Source organism: Pungitius pungitius, chromosome 3 (assembly GCF_949316345.1).
Source record: "Pungitius pungitius chromosome 3, fPunPun2.1, whole genome shotgun sequence".
Classification (NCBI taxonomy): Eukaryota; Metazoa; Chordata; class Actinopteri; order Perciformes; family Gasterosteidae; genus Pungitius; species Pungitius pungitius.
In genome coordinates this window covers 6353025-6370071 of record NC_084902.1, presented here as the reverse complement: position 1 = coordinate 6370071, position 17047 = coordinate 6353025, and the positions used below count along the sequence as shown (strand labels likewise).

General features: G+C 44.2%; 1 protein-coding gene across 2 annotated transcripts; it reads right to left on the bottom strand.

Annotated features, from left to right (window-relative positions):
- Nucleotides 1-915: 915 nt before the first annotated feature.
- On the bottom strand, nucleotides 916-15649 carry LOC119211263 (NADPH oxidase 4). Of its 2 annotated transcripts, XM_037462050.2 has the most exons (18): nucleotides 15455-15649; nucleotides 14959-15054; nucleotides 12547-12657; nucleotides 12290-12374; nucleotides 10354-10451; nucleotides 10013-10040; nucleotides 9636-9708; nucleotides 8403-8483; nucleotides 7751-7910; nucleotides 7017-7181; nucleotides 6751-6813; nucleotides 6009-6069; nucleotides 5290-5371; nucleotides 4248-4367; nucleotides 4017-4125; nucleotides 3397-3465; nucleotides 2085-2185; nucleotides 916-1985 (listed from the first exon to the last, which is right to left on the bottom strand). In XM_037462050.2, the coding sequence occupies exons 1-18, from the start codon at nucleotides 15509-15511 to the stop codon at nucleotides 1865-1867; spliced, it is 1680 nt and encodes a 559-aa protein (XP_037317947.2). In that variant the 5' UTR covers nucleotides 15512-15649; the 3' UTR covers nucleotides 916-1864. The 2 variants fall into 2 exon arrangements, 1 of the variants encoding a protein (XP_037317947.2); XR_009955910.1 differs by lacking the exon at nucleotides 916-1985 and having other exon boundaries at nucleotides 2086-2185; nucleotides 2335-3465.
- Nucleotides 15650-17047: the final 1398 nt, after the last annotated feature.

The window sequence follows — 17047 nt, the reverse complement described above, 5'->3', positions numbered from 1 at the left end:
CAGCAATGTGAATATTCCTTCATTGGCAACTTCGCTCAGAAGACCATCCCGAAACCTCATTGTAATCGTTCTGTGTACCAGACACACACTATCAGTAAGTGCTATAACTTCACTATGGGCAGAGTCGACTACTCAATGGAAATGAAGTAGGAAAGGAATCATTTCAGATGTTCAGGTCTCCAGTACTGTAGCGCCAGTGACTGCTCCGCCTCTAAAAGTCTCATTATTTTCCTCTTATTCAGTGACGTGCGTTGAGATTCCCCGCCTATGTTACTCTTCAACCGTTTACCTCATTTCATCACGTAGAGTGTAGGTGTCTTTGAGTGCAGAAGTAAAATCAATCACCAAATTCCCACCAGGCTCTGTGGTGTGTTGGCAGTGGTGCTGAAAGACCACAGTGTGCCAAGAGGACTGTGATCTTTCACAGGCAAAGACAATGTAGGTGGCATCATGAAAGCAAAGTTCATACATGCTGCATTAAAATCAGACCAATAAGATCCTGTTTTACTGTGTGATTGTTGTCCTCTGACTGTTATGCTTCTCTTTGGTAGCAGTTTGGATATTGAGTGCCAATTGTTGTCTTCACATTAACATGGATAAGACTACCTTTAGTAGTAGTCTTGTTCATTACGTTTCTCATTGGGAATTTCTTAAGTATATGCTTGTGACTATAAACTATATATTTGTGATAACAACGTAACATTGGCCAGGATTGGATTATGTTATTCATATATAATGGGTTATTAAGCACAATTTAGCAGAATGCTGTTGTTTCAGTCACAGAATATGAAGATTCTTTGTACGTTGTTTCCAGTTTTCACATATCAGTTTTTAAGTAATGATGTTGTTTACAACTCTTCCTCTTTTATTTTTAAAGTAACTTCTTAACTTAAAAAATCAAAACACGATCTTGTCCACCTTTATTTGTAGAGAAATTGCTTAAGCCCCACAGATTTTTTTTTTTTTTTCAAATAAGATACAAAACCTTTCACAATATAAATAAATTTGAAAAACAACTACCTAAGAATACTGGCCTGGTTTGTGCTTTGAATAAAAACAGGCTTTTGATGCACATACATGAACGGATGAACAAGAAAACGATAATAAAGAACACGTCAAGTGAGTCCACCCCTTTCCTCTAATATGAGCCAGAAAATGCAGATTCTGATGAGTGACGGTCGCGGGGACCAATGAAATACTGTAGTTATAGTTTGCAGCTCAAAAACAAGAAGTGTTTGTTCTCGGGTGGTGAGGGGGGGGGGGGGGGGTGCAAAAAAGCTGTCTACAAATCCTAATTCCATGAGGTGGACATTCAGATGCTTTTTGGTTGGTACAGCTCATTTGGTGTCAAATAAAGGTCAAATTATGTTTGGCTAACACGAAAATTGTTCATCTTGGTTCCTGTGTGACGTTCCAGCCCTGGTGCACCTTAAGATGAATACTATCTTCTTTACATTGTTATCTTGTGTATTTCCGTCATGGATGTGCCAGACATTTTTCTCACATTACACACCAGCATGAGAAAAACAATTGACTCCACAGGGAGGGGGGGGGGGGGGGGGGTGCGTCAGGGAAAGGAAGAGAGAATCCAACAGCAGCTTCAGAAAACACAGAGCAGTGGGTTCTTCTCTTCAGCTGTTCTCAGAGGTTGAAAGGATCAGATGTTGAAGCCGAAGGGTTGAGAATCAGTGCGGGGTCGGACTAGATGAAATGTATAGAGGAACGGGCCTAAAGCTGCATGTTAAAGTCTTGTCCTGTCGGTCCTTTTGTAACCATGGGCAGTGATGCGTGAGAAATAATAATAATACAGTTTATCTATATACAAGTTCTTCTGAGCGGTTTTATGCTAGGATCAGCGGTTCGATCAGCTGAAGGACTCCTTGTTGAATTCAAAGGTTGTTCCAGAGGATCGGGCTGAGTTACACAGTTTGTGGAGAGTCTTGGAGATTCCCTTTGGTCCACAGCAGAAAACCCCGACTCGCTTACTGAAACCACAGAGAGAGAGAGAGAGGCAGAGAGATCCAGCTGATGGATGTTCACAAACACTATAGCAGGTCAGGTTAGGAGATTCACACCCCACTCACTGCTTGTTGTTCTTCCCGATTTCATCAAACAGTAACTTCCACCTGGGTCGACCAACCAGAAGCCTTGAGGTGAGCGGACGGTACTTCTCCTCGGACATGCTCTGGAATACAAGGTAGTTGACAAATACATCCATGTTGACTGGTTTGTTCTGGTCATTTTGGGGCAGTTGTCAACACAAAGCTGATATAGAATCACTTTTTAAGTAGCAAAATCCAGCAGTAACAAGGTGAAGTGAAAGCATATGCTTACAGTGTGTGTCTTGTACACGCTGTACCGTCATTAACGATACAGCAGATTGATGAAACATGAATCTTATTTTTGATCAGAAAAGCATTGTTGACATCTGAAGGTTTAAAGATCCCAGTGTGCCATGACAACCGGTTCTGCCTCTTCCTCCGCCTCCAGTTCCTCTCTGACATTTTCCTGCTGAACAACAAAGTGCAGCTACAAACCGTCTTTGGAGAAAGCCATGACCCTGAGGCGCATTGTACTTTATTGCAGCCCTGGTTGTCAGCAAAACAAAGCAAATTCAGGGACGACAGAGAAAAAAAAATGTACTCCACAAACTCTGTTCAATAACACAGAACCTTATTAGAATTTTTCCAACAAATTAAGTGAAAAATAATGAGCTGCAGGGGTTGCTTGTGTATCAGCCAAGTACGCTACTGATGTATTGAACCTTGTCACAGATAAATATTGAGCTATAAATCATTTCAGTTGGCCTTTTAAATCCATCAGGCAGGTGCATTGCATTAATCTCAGCTCCTGCATGTTGCAATGTATTGTTATTTTGTTGAGTAGATCGTCCAAGACAACGTTAAAAAACGTTTGCTCTCCATGATTAGGTAACTATGCTTATATTTAAAGCAGAATTTACTGTACACTATACATCTAAAAGAAGGCCAGCACTTTCAGCCTGTAGTTTGCGTGAGGGAGACTGACAGCCCAGTGAACTCACTGCATCTCACATGTTGTATAGGACACGGGCCAGGCAGAGTATAATGTCCCTTTGTCTTTGTGATCGACCAATTTTTCCCTTTGGTCAATTTAGAGTAAGATAAAAAAAAATATTCCCAAATAATTGATATAATAAATCATATTCTCATTTCAGGTCATGTTTTAAAGTCAACAGGTCTTTGATTCATGGTCTCTAATAGCTGTTTGACACAGCAAGGAAAAGGGGGAAGTTTGAAATTTGAAACGCTCTCTGTACTATACTGCCCTCTAGTGGGTTACATCACTAACTGACTGACCACCAATGCGTGAATGAAGTGAACAAATGAACAGAAAACGTGTGTGTGTGGGGCCTACCTGTAGGTTGTCTTTCTGACTGACGTAAAGTTTTAGATTGAAGTAGTCTGGTCTGTTTTCCTGCCAAAGCTAAAAGACAACACATGCAGAGAAGAGTCATTTTGGTGGTTCTCTGGTAAAAAAGGATACATGGATTCCTTCTCTGATGCAGGGGAAGAAAAGTTAAGAGCAGCCACAAGATGGCGGAAAATACAGTAAAAAAAATTCTGTTCATCCATATCAATATAAAAATGGTTAAATTTATGGATGTATTACCTTTTGTGCTGACTTTCAGTAAAAAATGAATTTGAGTTACGCAGAGTTCGATACCATAAGACTGCTTTTTATTTCAGCAATCCATACATCTGTATAAACATTTGCTGTTATGACATTTTAAAGCACAATTGGCACTTTGATGCTAATCTGCAGCCGAATGCCCTTTTTAACCTTTGATCTTTCCCTTTGCCTTACAACAAACGCAGAAACAAATGCACCCCAAAAGTCTGTATCAAGTGGATTATTTTCGCTGAACTGGCTTAATTCAAAGTAAAAGCAAACTTAACTATCAACCACATCTTCACTCCCCGACGTTTAAAAACCAAAAATATTGAGGGCTATAACATGTTCTACTTTGTCCTGACCTTGTGATGGAGAGCACACAGCAGTTCAGCAAACCAGTAGAAGGACTGCAGCTCCCTGCAGACCCACACAAAGTACAACCTCTGCAGCCTGAAACCCGTCCAGCCGTCCCTGAGGTGTGAAGCACGGAGGAGGGAAGAGAGGAAGATACAACACAAAGTTGCTCATCGATTACCTGTTTGTGTGTGTGTGTGTGTGTGTGTGTGTGTGTGTTGTTGTTTTCAATGACTCACAGCAGAGCATGCAGCACGCAGGCGAACGGCGTGACTCCGATTCCACCGGCAACACAAACACTGACGTCGTAGTTGAACACTTCCTCTGACGGACTCCCAAAGGGGCCGTCAATGTAAAGCCTGGATGTGTGGAAAAACACACACATTAACATCACACTGTCCGAGTGCAGCTTGTCTAACCGCACAAACACTCTCACACACACCCCACAGACACACACATGTCATCCCTCCAACAGCTGCTCAAACACTTGTGTCATCAAAAAATATACACACACACACACACACACAAACTAAATAGACAGATATAAAAACAACAAGGATGGTCAAACAAAAATCATTGTCAATGATATCAGAATATGCTCAGATAACTGCGCATCCAGATGTAAGGCTTCGCACAACGTTTGTGTCACACAATCACAACCACTCTGTAATTATAATAGAAACATAGCGGAAAAATATGAAAACTTGTTACTAGTTTGCTCCCTTTGATCTAGTTTAGCTATCCCTTGTCCAATGTTTACAGCCTTCGTGTTAAACTAGGCTAAATATGTTTTGAACCTATTCGCTAAAAGAAACCAACAACAACATTAAACGGATTGAAATATTGCAGATTTGCATATTTTGCCAAATTTTCCTCTTGCTTTGGAAACAAAATAAAAGCATATCACTTGTACTAATTTGACTCAATTAATTTAGCTAGTATCTTGTTATTAGAAATAAATTAAGCAAAATAGGCATCGTACATAGTTGAACTATGGCAGTAAATGGAAATGAACCCTTCTGACCTTCGGTGAGCATTGTCCTACACCTCAGCCCACTTTGCAGAGGGCTGAATAAACTCTTGTTTATTGTCACATAACAAACTCTCTCTCTCTCAAATACAGAGCAGGAAGCGCAAATACAGAGCAGGAAGAGCACAAGATCAGAGGTCAGAGGTCAAAACCTCTGCCCTGTGTGATTCTGAGCCTTCATGAGAAATCATGTCAGACACATCACACACACACACACACACACACACACACACACACACACAGAAACGTACTTGGGATATCTCCTTTGTTGCACCGTTGGAAGGATCTCCAAGTCCATCCTTGGTTGAGGAAGTAACATCTGTGTGAAGCGCTCTGAGGAGACGAGAGGGTTTGTATTTCTCGTTATTTCCCCCGAGAATTGACACGGCCATCAGGACTGTGCAAAAAGTGCCACATTATGATGTGTTTCCATCTTCCGACTCAATGCTTTCCAGGGATTCCTCACAACGTGTGTTCATGAGAGATTAAAGTGGCCAACACAAATAAAGTCATATTAAAAGTTTTTGGTCATTGAATGTGACTGTTCTGTAGAAACTGAGCCTTAAACGCAGCAAAACCTTCTCTCTTTTTTACTCTTCGGCAAAAATGTAAAAAGCTCTGTAAGTCAATGTTAACAAACTGTGTAGTGTTAGGGTGCTTTTTGTGAGCATGGCAATTACAGATTTCCCACCAGACAATAAGACAGTGGGAACCATATACAGACGGAAATAAAGAGAAATATAATATGTTTTTTTGAGTTTATGATGAAAATACTTCCTCCCCAGAGAGAAGGGACAAGAGGACTCCATCCTCTCAACTCTGACAAGCAACACAAAATGTGTGCGTGTGCTCTTTTGTCTGTGACATTATCTGTGTGTTTCTGCACAATGTGTGTGTTGTGTGTCTGTGTGTGTGTGTGTGTGTGTGTGTGTGTGTGTGTGTGTGTGTGTGTGTGTGTGTGTACACCCACCAGTCCAGTCTCCCACAACTCGAAGATGGATGCCAAAGGTTTCCTTGTTGTCTGTGGGACACTGTAAGGAGTTAAAAAAGCAGACAAGTCATAAAAGCACACACACACATATACAAGTGCACACACTCTCAGTTGTTGGAGTGTACAAGAAAACACAAGCAAACAACACAACAACACAGACATCCACACACACAACCCAGTGGTCATCCGCAGTACAAAACAGTTCAAACTATTTTCAAAAAATGAAACAATGCATACGTACACACACATGGACACACACACACACACACAGACACACTAAGCCTTCCTGTTAGCAGACGAGCCTCAGGGGTCTGTCTGCTCTCTGTCAGTGTGATTCCCTGCCTTCCTCCTCAGAGCTCCATAACACACCAGGCATGGGCATAAACACATGGATGTGCGTGCTTGGGTGTGTGTTTGTGTCCATCTCTGTTTCGCCGAGAGGCGGACTAAACAGGAAGTGGTTTGTTTGTCTCATACAATCTGGACTAAATCTGACAACATTAACAGATAACGTGAAACAGAATATCACTGGAAAACCCAGCTGTCATTCGTAGTGCCAGCCAGCCAGCAGAGGAGGGCGGGAGGTCGGGAGAGACAAGGAACCGCATGTTCTTTGCCGGGGGGGGAGGGAGGGGGGAGGTTTAAGATACTATAAAAACATATGTGTGTGTGTGTGTGTTTGCATTGTCTCATGAGCGAGGAATGCGTCTTAAAGTCTTACCGTTGTGAGCGTGAAGGGATGGTTCTCAAATGAAGAGACACCTGGACAGTTAAGAACAACATACTGACGGGGTGTTATGGGGATTAGAGAAGACAGCACATGGAGAGAAGAAAGGAAAAAAGAAGAATCAGATGAACATTTAAAAAAAACACACTAATATACAGGTGAGGACTTTATATTCACCTCGATAACATCATGCGATTAAATAAAAAGCAAAACGATAAATACGACAAAAACGACAAATAAGGCATGTCACGTGTTCTCACCTGACCGGGACGAGCTTTGAAATTCTTCTTAAGCATGCGCAACTCGACCACATCGCAAGGGTGCCGGATGACCGTCACTATGGTAACAGGGTCGCTGCTGCGGACGTAGCGGTAGAAGCGCTCGGCGCAGTAAAGACAGAGCGGACCGGACACCCACAGCCACGTCTACAAAGAGACCGAGGGACACACAATCAATCACAAGACAGCTCATTGAGGCGTGTTGAAAAGCACAGTTGAGATATCTGCTATCTAAAAGATTCCAAGGTTAGTGTCAAACTAGTAAGTTCTCTCCGTCTGCACATATGTCACCGTTCATTTGGTATTTTCCTCAGTGTCTGGTGTTTCTGTTTCTTTTTGTTGGCAGTTTTCCCAAAAGCAGACTAATTGCTCACAACTCCAGTAAACCCTGCAGAGCACAATTGGATTTAAGGGGGATTTTATGGAACCAGCTCGTTGCTTAACGACCACGTGCAAACACGTAATCACACACTCACCAAGAAACACACACACAAACACAGGCCTTGATGTAGAAAGAGGATACCTGCCCCTCCCTCACTGCACTGCACCTCTAATAAAACAGGACCAGCTCCCTCCAACACCTCCCAAATACTCCACCTACGCGCCCTCCACAACACCGGCGCGCACCAAGAGGTACGAACACTTCCGTCGACAGGCGCACAAATGAATGCCAATGCCAAGATACACATAATAGACCTACACACACACACACAGACCTGGGGGTAGTGTGGCTGGAAGTGAGCTTCCTCTCCACATCGCCTCTCTTCATCCTCACGCCGCTCCAGGTCGTCGCCCTGCTGGCTTGTGCGGCTCTGATTGGCTGTGAGGCAGCCGGGAGGGTGGGCCTCGATGTTGGTCTGATACTTCAGGGCTCCTCTGACACAAAAGAAAAGTCACGTGTGGTATTTTAGAGTCAAATTTTGGATTCCTGAGGTGTGTTCATAGTAAAATAACATGAGGTAAATATGAATGTTAATATGAAAAAAAGCCATTTGGATCCCCTTATATATGACACGGTCAAGCTTCTTGATATAATAAACTACTGATCCGATTGCAGTTTGAAATAATTTAATAATTTGGAAGAGCAATATTAATCAATCCAAAGCCCAAACTATCCCATAGACTAAGTGTGACTGTGTTTGTATGTGTTGGTGTGCTCTACTAGAACAACTGTCAGTGGAGGTAAGTGAAGAAATTCCTTTTCTTGAAGAGCTGGGGTTTGGTCAATATTTACTGATTTTGATTCATGAAGATAACTCTTATCTTGTCTTCTGGGGTACTTAGTTGAGAGGGAGACCAACTGGGCTAATAGCATACGAAAAACACACTGATCATGCAGAGATAAACAGGCTAAACCTCTAGACGTACCCGACCATGTGCACCATGAGGATGACGTAGAAAACAATGAAGAGGTTGTGTGTGTACCAGAAGATCTCATAGTTGGACAAACTGGGAGAGAAAGGGGCAAAATAGCAACACGTCAAATTATTTTCAAAGAAACTCTTACCTCTAATTTGAACCTTGGATGTTTTATAAGATAGATAATGACCCAAATAGACGTATAAGAGGAATAAAAACATTGTAACATGATATGAGGAAAGAGGACAATGAGAGAAACAAAAAGAGCAGAGACAACAAAAGCAGAAAGCAAAGTCAGAGTTTGTTCAGGAGCAGACGCACAGACTCCCAGCCTGAGTAAGCAGGACTTCAGAGGTCAACGGTGACGAGGTCGTTAAACCCAACAACGTCAGCCCCACCCCCCCCCCACCCCCTCAAAAAAGAAACATCCGCAAATACATCATCAAACTCTGTTTTGAAGTTTTACTTAAGAAAGGCTGTATAAAAGCAGGGAAAGCCACTTTAGACCTTTTTTCTCTTAATAAAGAGTTAATGTAATGAAATTTTATAACTCGTCTAAACTTGAATACCTACCTATACCTAATAAACCCACAGAGGTTTAAAAGTGTTAAACTAGTATTTCATGTCAGTATTAATCCAGAGCAAGTGGCTTTTAGTTGGCTATCTTTCCCGGTTTGATTTTAAATTTTAAACTCATTGACCACTCACTGTTAAAGGGTAAAGATGCAGAGCTACTTTAATACACAGAATGTGCTGTGACCTTGTGACCACTACATCATGTTGGTGCACGGCGGCCTTGATCCCCCCCCCCCTCCAGCTACTAACCCGAACTCTTATCTAGAGCCTTGAGTGGTCTGGAAAACCCTCATTAACCCCTTACCCTCCGTTCAATTACAACTAGCAAGAACCGCATCCGCACACACACACACTTTAAGCGGCTCGGGTTGTGCGTCCGTGACCCCCTGTGACCTGAGTAATGACAGAGCTGTGAGTGGAGCACTTAGTTAGGATTTTTTCTGTAACAGATGTCAGGAGGCCCGTCTCCTGATTCTTAAATTTCTTGCTCTCTCTCTCGCAAGAAAAAAAATAAAAATGTAAAAAAATGAAAGACCCGACAAAAGCACAAAATAACAAACCCCCCCCAAAAAAACAGTTTATTTCGCGGCTGCGAAACTTAACACACATAAAACGTGATCTTTAGGCTTGAGGGAGCTTTTGCAGACGGCGGTGCGGTTGACCTACCGTACGCAGTAGGAGGAGGATGTGAACATCAGGAAGAGGATGAGAACCAGGAAGAGGCCTGTGACTCCTGGGACTAATGAGAATCCACCAATTAGAGACTGACTCATGACATGGAGAGACACTAACTTAGATTCCACGTCATTTTATTTTGGTTTAACAGTAAGCAATTTATTTATTTATTTTAACATGACTTATTTGACCAACTAGGACAGTAGAAACACGGAGGGCGGAACGCAGCGTGACCTCCTCTCCTCTTGGCAGGAAGCCACGCTAATCTGCAGCACATTTACCGCCCGCATTGTTTAATAAGTAAACACACCAGCACCAACACTTTTATCTACAACCAATACTTTTTAAGAAACAGCATTTCTTCTTACTTGTGGTCAAAATGATCAGCTTGGGGTCCTGTGAAGGGAAACACACGCAAAAAATAAATAATGAATTAATAACAACCTTTATGCAGGTTTTTTTTATCATTTGGAAAGAAGAGGTGAGTTGCAGGTTATATATTTCCCTCTCAAGCCCCCCCTTTTTTTTTGTTGCAATTTTCATGTGCGCAACTGGGGTGAAACAGCGTGAGTGCGTTTGGGCCCTCGGGGCTGAGGTTGGATCGGGGGTTGGACATGTCGTTGTGATGGTAATGGTTGAAAGGCCCATGGAATGCGTCGGCTCCATGAGGGCCCTCGCAGCTCTAAAGCGCAAAGGTTCGGGGCCTCACCTCTCCTTTGTAGCGAGCCAGATTGAGAGCAGGAAAGTCCTCTGAGTAGCTCACGCTGAAGTTGACAACATTCACCAGGTGGGCGGACACGTGCACAACTAAAGGAAGAGATTACAACGGGTCACGCGAATGCTGATTCAAAACACACATTTTGGCTGCAAAGACATCAGCAGATGAACAGAACAGCTCCTCTTCTTGCACCTAATTAGAAAGGTCAAAATGAACTGCTGCTGGCTACGAACATCTCTTTGTCTATTCAGCAGAAAGTCAGCAAAACAATCGCCCTGACTCATGGACACACTCGCACGCACACACACACACACACACACACACACAGACACACACACCTCCCTGACATCATGGGCTAACCATGCAGCCGTTGGACAGCTGATGGAATTAGAGGGGCGTAATCACGAGACACAAGGGTCCCCTTTTTCCCCCCTCACATCCTTTCTCACTCCCACGGCTCCCCCCTTCTCTCTTTCTCGTCTTTCCGTGTGTGTGTGTGTGCGTGTGTGTGTGTGTGTGTGTGTCTCTCTCCCATCCACTGCATGCTGTCTCTCTGTCTCCACTGCCCTCTGTTGTCTCAGAGATGTGGAAGGGAGCTATCATGAGAGCTTTGTGTGCGTCCGCCTGTTGTGCGCGCGTGAGGCGTCGATGAGTCGAGAAGCGATCGGAGACGATGAAACACTTAAACTAACACATGATGCAACCGTGAAGAACAGATGCCAGATTGTCACGTCGGCTCTCAGGGTGGAAACGACGTTTGCTCGCTCCAGGCTGACTTGCCATGATGAGTTTTTTATGCATTAGATGGCATGTGGCACGACATCCATACTGACTTTTGGTGAAATCAGCCGCATGTTCACATTGTCACCATTAGCATGTTAGCATGACGGTGTTAGCATATAAGTACAGTCTACCAGCGCAGCTGTAAGCGTGGTCTGACATCCGTAATTATAATATATGTATACAATATATGTGTTTTTTGTTTGTCAAAGAGTGAAAGTCGACCCTCAGGGCGACGGCTGCTGTTTTGCTGTTTTATCGAGGTTTGACTTGTTTTGTCTTGCTTGGCTTTATTGTGTCGCTTTCGCCGCTTTATCTGTAAAAGTACTTTGTAAACGCTGTTTTTGCAGATGCTGTATGGGTGAAGTTATTTTCATTATCATTATTAGGGACATTTAGAACATAAAGCCTTTGTCCCGAAGACATTACCGTGCAGACACCATATGCTACCGTGCTCTGGGTTGAGTTGCATCGTGTGTGGGATCGAGTGTTTCTGACCCTTGACCCTCACTAGAAGCTAAAGTCATTCTACCTGCTGCTCTGATTTTGACCGTACGTTTATTTAATCTGTCTTTTCTGGTTGCCCAAAGTAAGAAATAGTTCCTGTCTTCCTCTACGTACATCTGGTGGAGCACAATTGCTTTAGATCCTCCCTCGTTTTAGAGGCTGTACAAATCTGCTCGGCATTTTTCAACACACTATGTGACGATGTCACTGGTGGAGGGATGTTTAGAGCAGCAGCAGGAGATCTACATTAGGGCTGGCTCACTGCGAGGAAAAAGCACACAGCGTGGGCTTACATACGGTGCTGATTTAGCTCGTCCCTTTCGTGGGAACGAGAGAGTCACGCGTTACTGTGCGGGATGTGAAGCCGAGCTTCTTGGAACCAAAAACATAAGAAGGAAAAAGAGGAGGCAACCTGTAAAGCAGATATCCGGCGGACACACAGCTGCTAGACGCTCCCATGATGTCACGAGAGGAGACTCACGAGAGCAACAGCACACACACGAGACATCACAGCTGGTACACCGGGAAATGCTGAGGCAGCATGGGAGCATTTATCCACACACACACACACACACACACACACACACACACACACACTGTGATACATGGAGAAATATGAGCTGTGGTGACTATTCTTTACCTGAGAAGATGCATATGGAAACCCCACACGCCACATGAAAGGTCTTGCTCTTGTCCAGCAGTCTGCGAGTCTCTCTGCTCGATACCTGTGGACGGCGTCACAAAAACAGACAGAGCGTTATCTCTCCTCGCCAGGAAATACGTGCAAATCCTCCAGACCTTGCGTGGTTTGAAAGTGGCACGAGCAGAAAACCTCGGCGGCAGCTCGATGCAGCCCCATGACCCCACCGCTGCCTTCCCTCGCTGCAGCGTGCTTACCGTGTGCGTCCCTCGGACAAAGGTGAGCAGGGAGCGACACATGGGCAGCAGCACCAGGCTACAGTTCAGGTTCAGAACGGACGCAGACGCCCTGCTGATGCACATCCCCAGCTGGGAGAGACACACACACACACACATTATTAGGGAGCAGCTTGTGGAAGTGGGGCCTGATAAGGCTTTGGCGGATAAAGATACACACTTTTATTGGGTTGGACTATTCTAAGTGCACACAGAGGGCTTATGAGACCATCTTTGTCCTTCTAATCCTTAACATTTTAACAGGTTTTGCTTTTGAACAGAACGCTTATTTATTTCATTATAACACACAAAAACAGTTTAAAAAGTTTCAAAACATCCCGTTAAAAAAGATCTAACCCGTCTGAAACTGAAAAGGACGTCGGTGAGAAACTGTTTGTTGACGTGAGCAGTTTTTAACCAATTCAGGTGGTTTCAAAGGTGTCACATTTTATGGAGGTTTATCAACAAGAAACCCTCAAAATTATTCTCTAATAAATACAATCAGACTTCTCTGCTGTCCATCTTACGACTGGTTAGATGGTTTATTTAACGTTTTTGTCAAAAAGGTCACTTTTGGAGTGGAGGCAGAATGATTCCAGCAGAGAAATCCCTCATACGTTTCTAATGGTAATAATGGTTGAGTTGAGTTGTGTTTTATATGAACTGCTTGGATGAATTGGATATTTTTGGGGTCAGTGGAAATAAGATTGACATATCATCATCTCATAAGTCACTTATGGCTCTTTGCTATTTAGGTTCCACAGTTACGGCTACAAGTGGTGTGTGAGAACGACCTCGTCTATCACAGATACCGATGCAACGCATACGGCAAGGTTTCTAAAACATAAGAGTGGAGCAGACACACACGTCAAAGTGAGGATCTACAAATAACTGGTCGGGGTCCTCTGCAAACCTCCCCAGCGCGCTCACTCAACACGGCTGTTCATAGGAAGGTAGCGGAGGGTAAAACCCCAAGAGGGATATCTGATATCCTTCTGTCTGTACAGCCCAAACAACACACACACACACACACACACACACACACATATACGCACACTGAACCATACAGCTGAACGCAATGAGATGCTTTTTGAAGATAAATCTAAAATCCCTTCAGCTGCATTAAAGCTTCAAAATACATCCCTATCTTGTACGTACATAGAGAGACACACACACACACACACACACACAAGCCCTCCGGCAAGGCATTCAGTCAAAGCCGGCAGCGTGCCCACACTTGCCCTCTCTCTCCGCGGTGCCTCCCACTGCGCAGGCAGAGCGTGAACACGCTGCTCGCCGCCAAGTTTCACTTCTTCGTTTATTCCACACGTCACACAACTCTGCCGCAACAAATGTCGTACGATCGCACTTTGTTCACTGAGTGAACACCAACGCAGGTGTTGAAAAATAGGGAGCGACGAGCTGGTGGACAGGCCGCGCCGATACTCTCGGGTGATTGGGCAGTGACGTGAGTGGCGTTTGTGTGATTCTCTCCAGAGGCATTTTCTCTGGCACAAACACACACACACCACCAACTTGAACTTGTGACAACAATTACACTAACGCGCAGTCAAATTGCATTTCTGATTGTGAGGGAATTTGTGTGAGTGTGCGTCCAAGCTCGTGTCACTATTGGACCGACTCAGACGGGCTGACCTCTAAACACGCACAGCACACACACACACACACAGACAGAGTTGTGGCTAATTGCATGTGACAGTCGACCGACCATCACCAAACCTGCTCTTGTAATATAAATAGAAGTTTCTGAAGCCGGCAGCAGGAGATTTAGTCCCTTTTCAAAAAAGCAGTGCGATAGCTGTCCCCCAGGAAGCCGTCAGGAAATGTCCAGAGAGACAATTTACTTTTTGTGTATTATGTATTATCCCCGTGTTTTGGCTGTAATTATTACTACTTGTGAAAATCCTTTCCTTTATTTGAGGGTTTCAGACAATGGGACTGGAAATGGGAGGAGAGAGGGGGGTAAAACTAATCTAAGTGACAGCGCCGGTTTGAGTGGCCCACAGACAGGTGTGAAGGGCTTTAAGAAGTGAACAAAGAGAGAAAAGAAGTGGTTTCCGACAACAGGACGGTGCCCAACACCACTCACTGGTTCACTCGGCTCTCTGCTGCCCGCATACGAGATATTCACTATTTGAAATTTGACAGTAACCACATATTGAGCCAATACTAATAACGGTAGTTTCAACTGTTATGTTATGTTATAGAAAGTAGTGTGCATATATATATATACATCTCCTCTAAACATGTGACCACACAGGTTTCAAACCATTTTTTCTGGTAGATTAAACGTTTTGATTTAAATGATGTAACTTTACAAGCACTAGTATTGGGTGTAGAGCATCGATAATATGTACATGTGTGAGGTCTTACCCCCAGCATCTTGTACAGGTAGTGATACTGCTGTCCAGTGAAGTACAGCAGGAAGGTCTTCATAAAGAGCCAGGTGTTTGCCCCCAGCCACAGCATCTACACACACACACACACACACATAGCAAAGGATGGAGATCCATCCCTATTTCCATTACCAGGACATAGAAACACACAGAAATATAATACATCACCAAATACATTTCTAGTGTTTCTTTTGGGCTCTTCCGGTGCAGTTTATGTTTCAGTATTTAAATCTGATCATTAAAGCAAGACCAAAGCCCAAAGGCATGTAATGGTTGCAGAAGGCTGTAAAGGACGCAGCACCAAATGTACAATAAGAAACCCCAAACTGACTGAGAGTCAATGAGAACGCTTCGAAACACTTTGCAAGTTTTAGCAGCGCGCAGCAACCAAACGACGAGTCTCCTTCAGGGAGTGGAGCGCGAGCAGATGTTGAGAGCAGAAGAGAAAAGGCTGTGCCGAACGGGTTCCCCACCAGGACAAAGTGCTTCCCTCCCTCGTTGGCGACCCAGCTCCGCAACGACACGACCATGGTGCCTTCACCGGCTCACCAGCTGCCCAGAATTTTTCCACCGTGTGTGTGTGTGTGTGTGTGTGTGAGAGAGAGAAAGAGAGAGAGAGAGAGAGAGAGAGAGAGAGAGAGCGCGCTGAAGGCTCGTCCTCCTCTGCAGCTCCGCGTCCGTCTGGCTGCTTGTGCGTCCACAGACCGGCCGGTGTCTCTGCCCCCCCCCCCCCCCCCTCCCTCCGTACCCCCCGCCCCCCTATCCCCCGCTCCGTTTTAACCTGTTATCTGCTTCTCATCTCTTTTTTAGTGTCGTTAAACCATTTTTTACCAGAAGTGACGCGGTTGGTTCACTCTGTTCCCAAAGAGTCAGAAGAAGAAGTAGTCCTCCCTCATCGGGCCGCACTGCTCCTCTCCGCCACTAGAGGGCGCCACGGCCCCACACCGCGACCACTGCGGCGCATGAATAATCAATCATCCCTGCTGTTTGGGCTAATCGTTTTTTGTGAAAAAACTCGATCGATAGATTTATGATTACTCATTTCAGGGTTTACTAAAGTGTAATAATTATAACTTGGTGTTGCAGAGTGGATTCAAACACGTTTTAATTGACTTTTTCACTTTTAGTAGGAGCATTAATCAATAATTAGAATTAGCCACCACTAATTATTAGGCCCACTAGGTGTCATCTCTGTGGGCCATCAGCGCCATCCGGTGTTATGAATAAGAACTGCAGCTGAAACTGTAATGACGGGAGATTTAAACGGGGCCACAGACAAACCAAAAGATGAACATGCTGGAGAAAATAAACACATGAAAAGACTAAAACCATATGGACACTTTCACCCACAGGCACAATTCTTTCAAAGTTAAACTTTGAGAATTTAGGTGCTACATCAACAAATTTCCAATAAAATGAAAGCCCCAAACCCCCCCCGTACGAACGGGATACCTCAGGTTTAATGAAAGTTTCCTCTCACCAGATACGCAGCGCGTTGAGGATGCGGGGGAGCTGTGGTCTGCGCCGTCCCCACATTCCTGAGTGCAGAGAGGCTCCACCCGGCTTCACGCTCCAGCCCACCACATTAAAGGGCCTTCCTCCACCCCACACAGCTGTTCACAGGACCATCAGGGTCGAGCACAACCACGGCCCATTTGTCTTATGGTGTGGGAAAATATGCCTGGTTATCTACAGTTATATAAGTCACTGCTTTAAGTCCATTTCCAGAAAGTTCTGACTTACTAGTGAGTCCAAAAAGTTTTTGTTTTTCTTGAATGTCACTATGAGGCATCTGATGTGTTACTTTTGTGTATGAATAAAAGCTTCTGCAGTTTGTGCTTATGTCCTAAGATTTCCTAAGATTACCTATTTCCAATATGATCTTTTTTTCCCAGCTTAATTTTAGTGCCTGTGAAGAAATTATTGCAACGTGAGAAGGCTCACAAATAGGGATAGACCAATAGAAAATGTAATTTAAATGTTGACCCATCTCAGTCCGTTACATGTTATTCCTCTTTGTGTCCCTCACTGCCAAAACGCAGAGAGGCGCCTTCTCCGATCCCTCC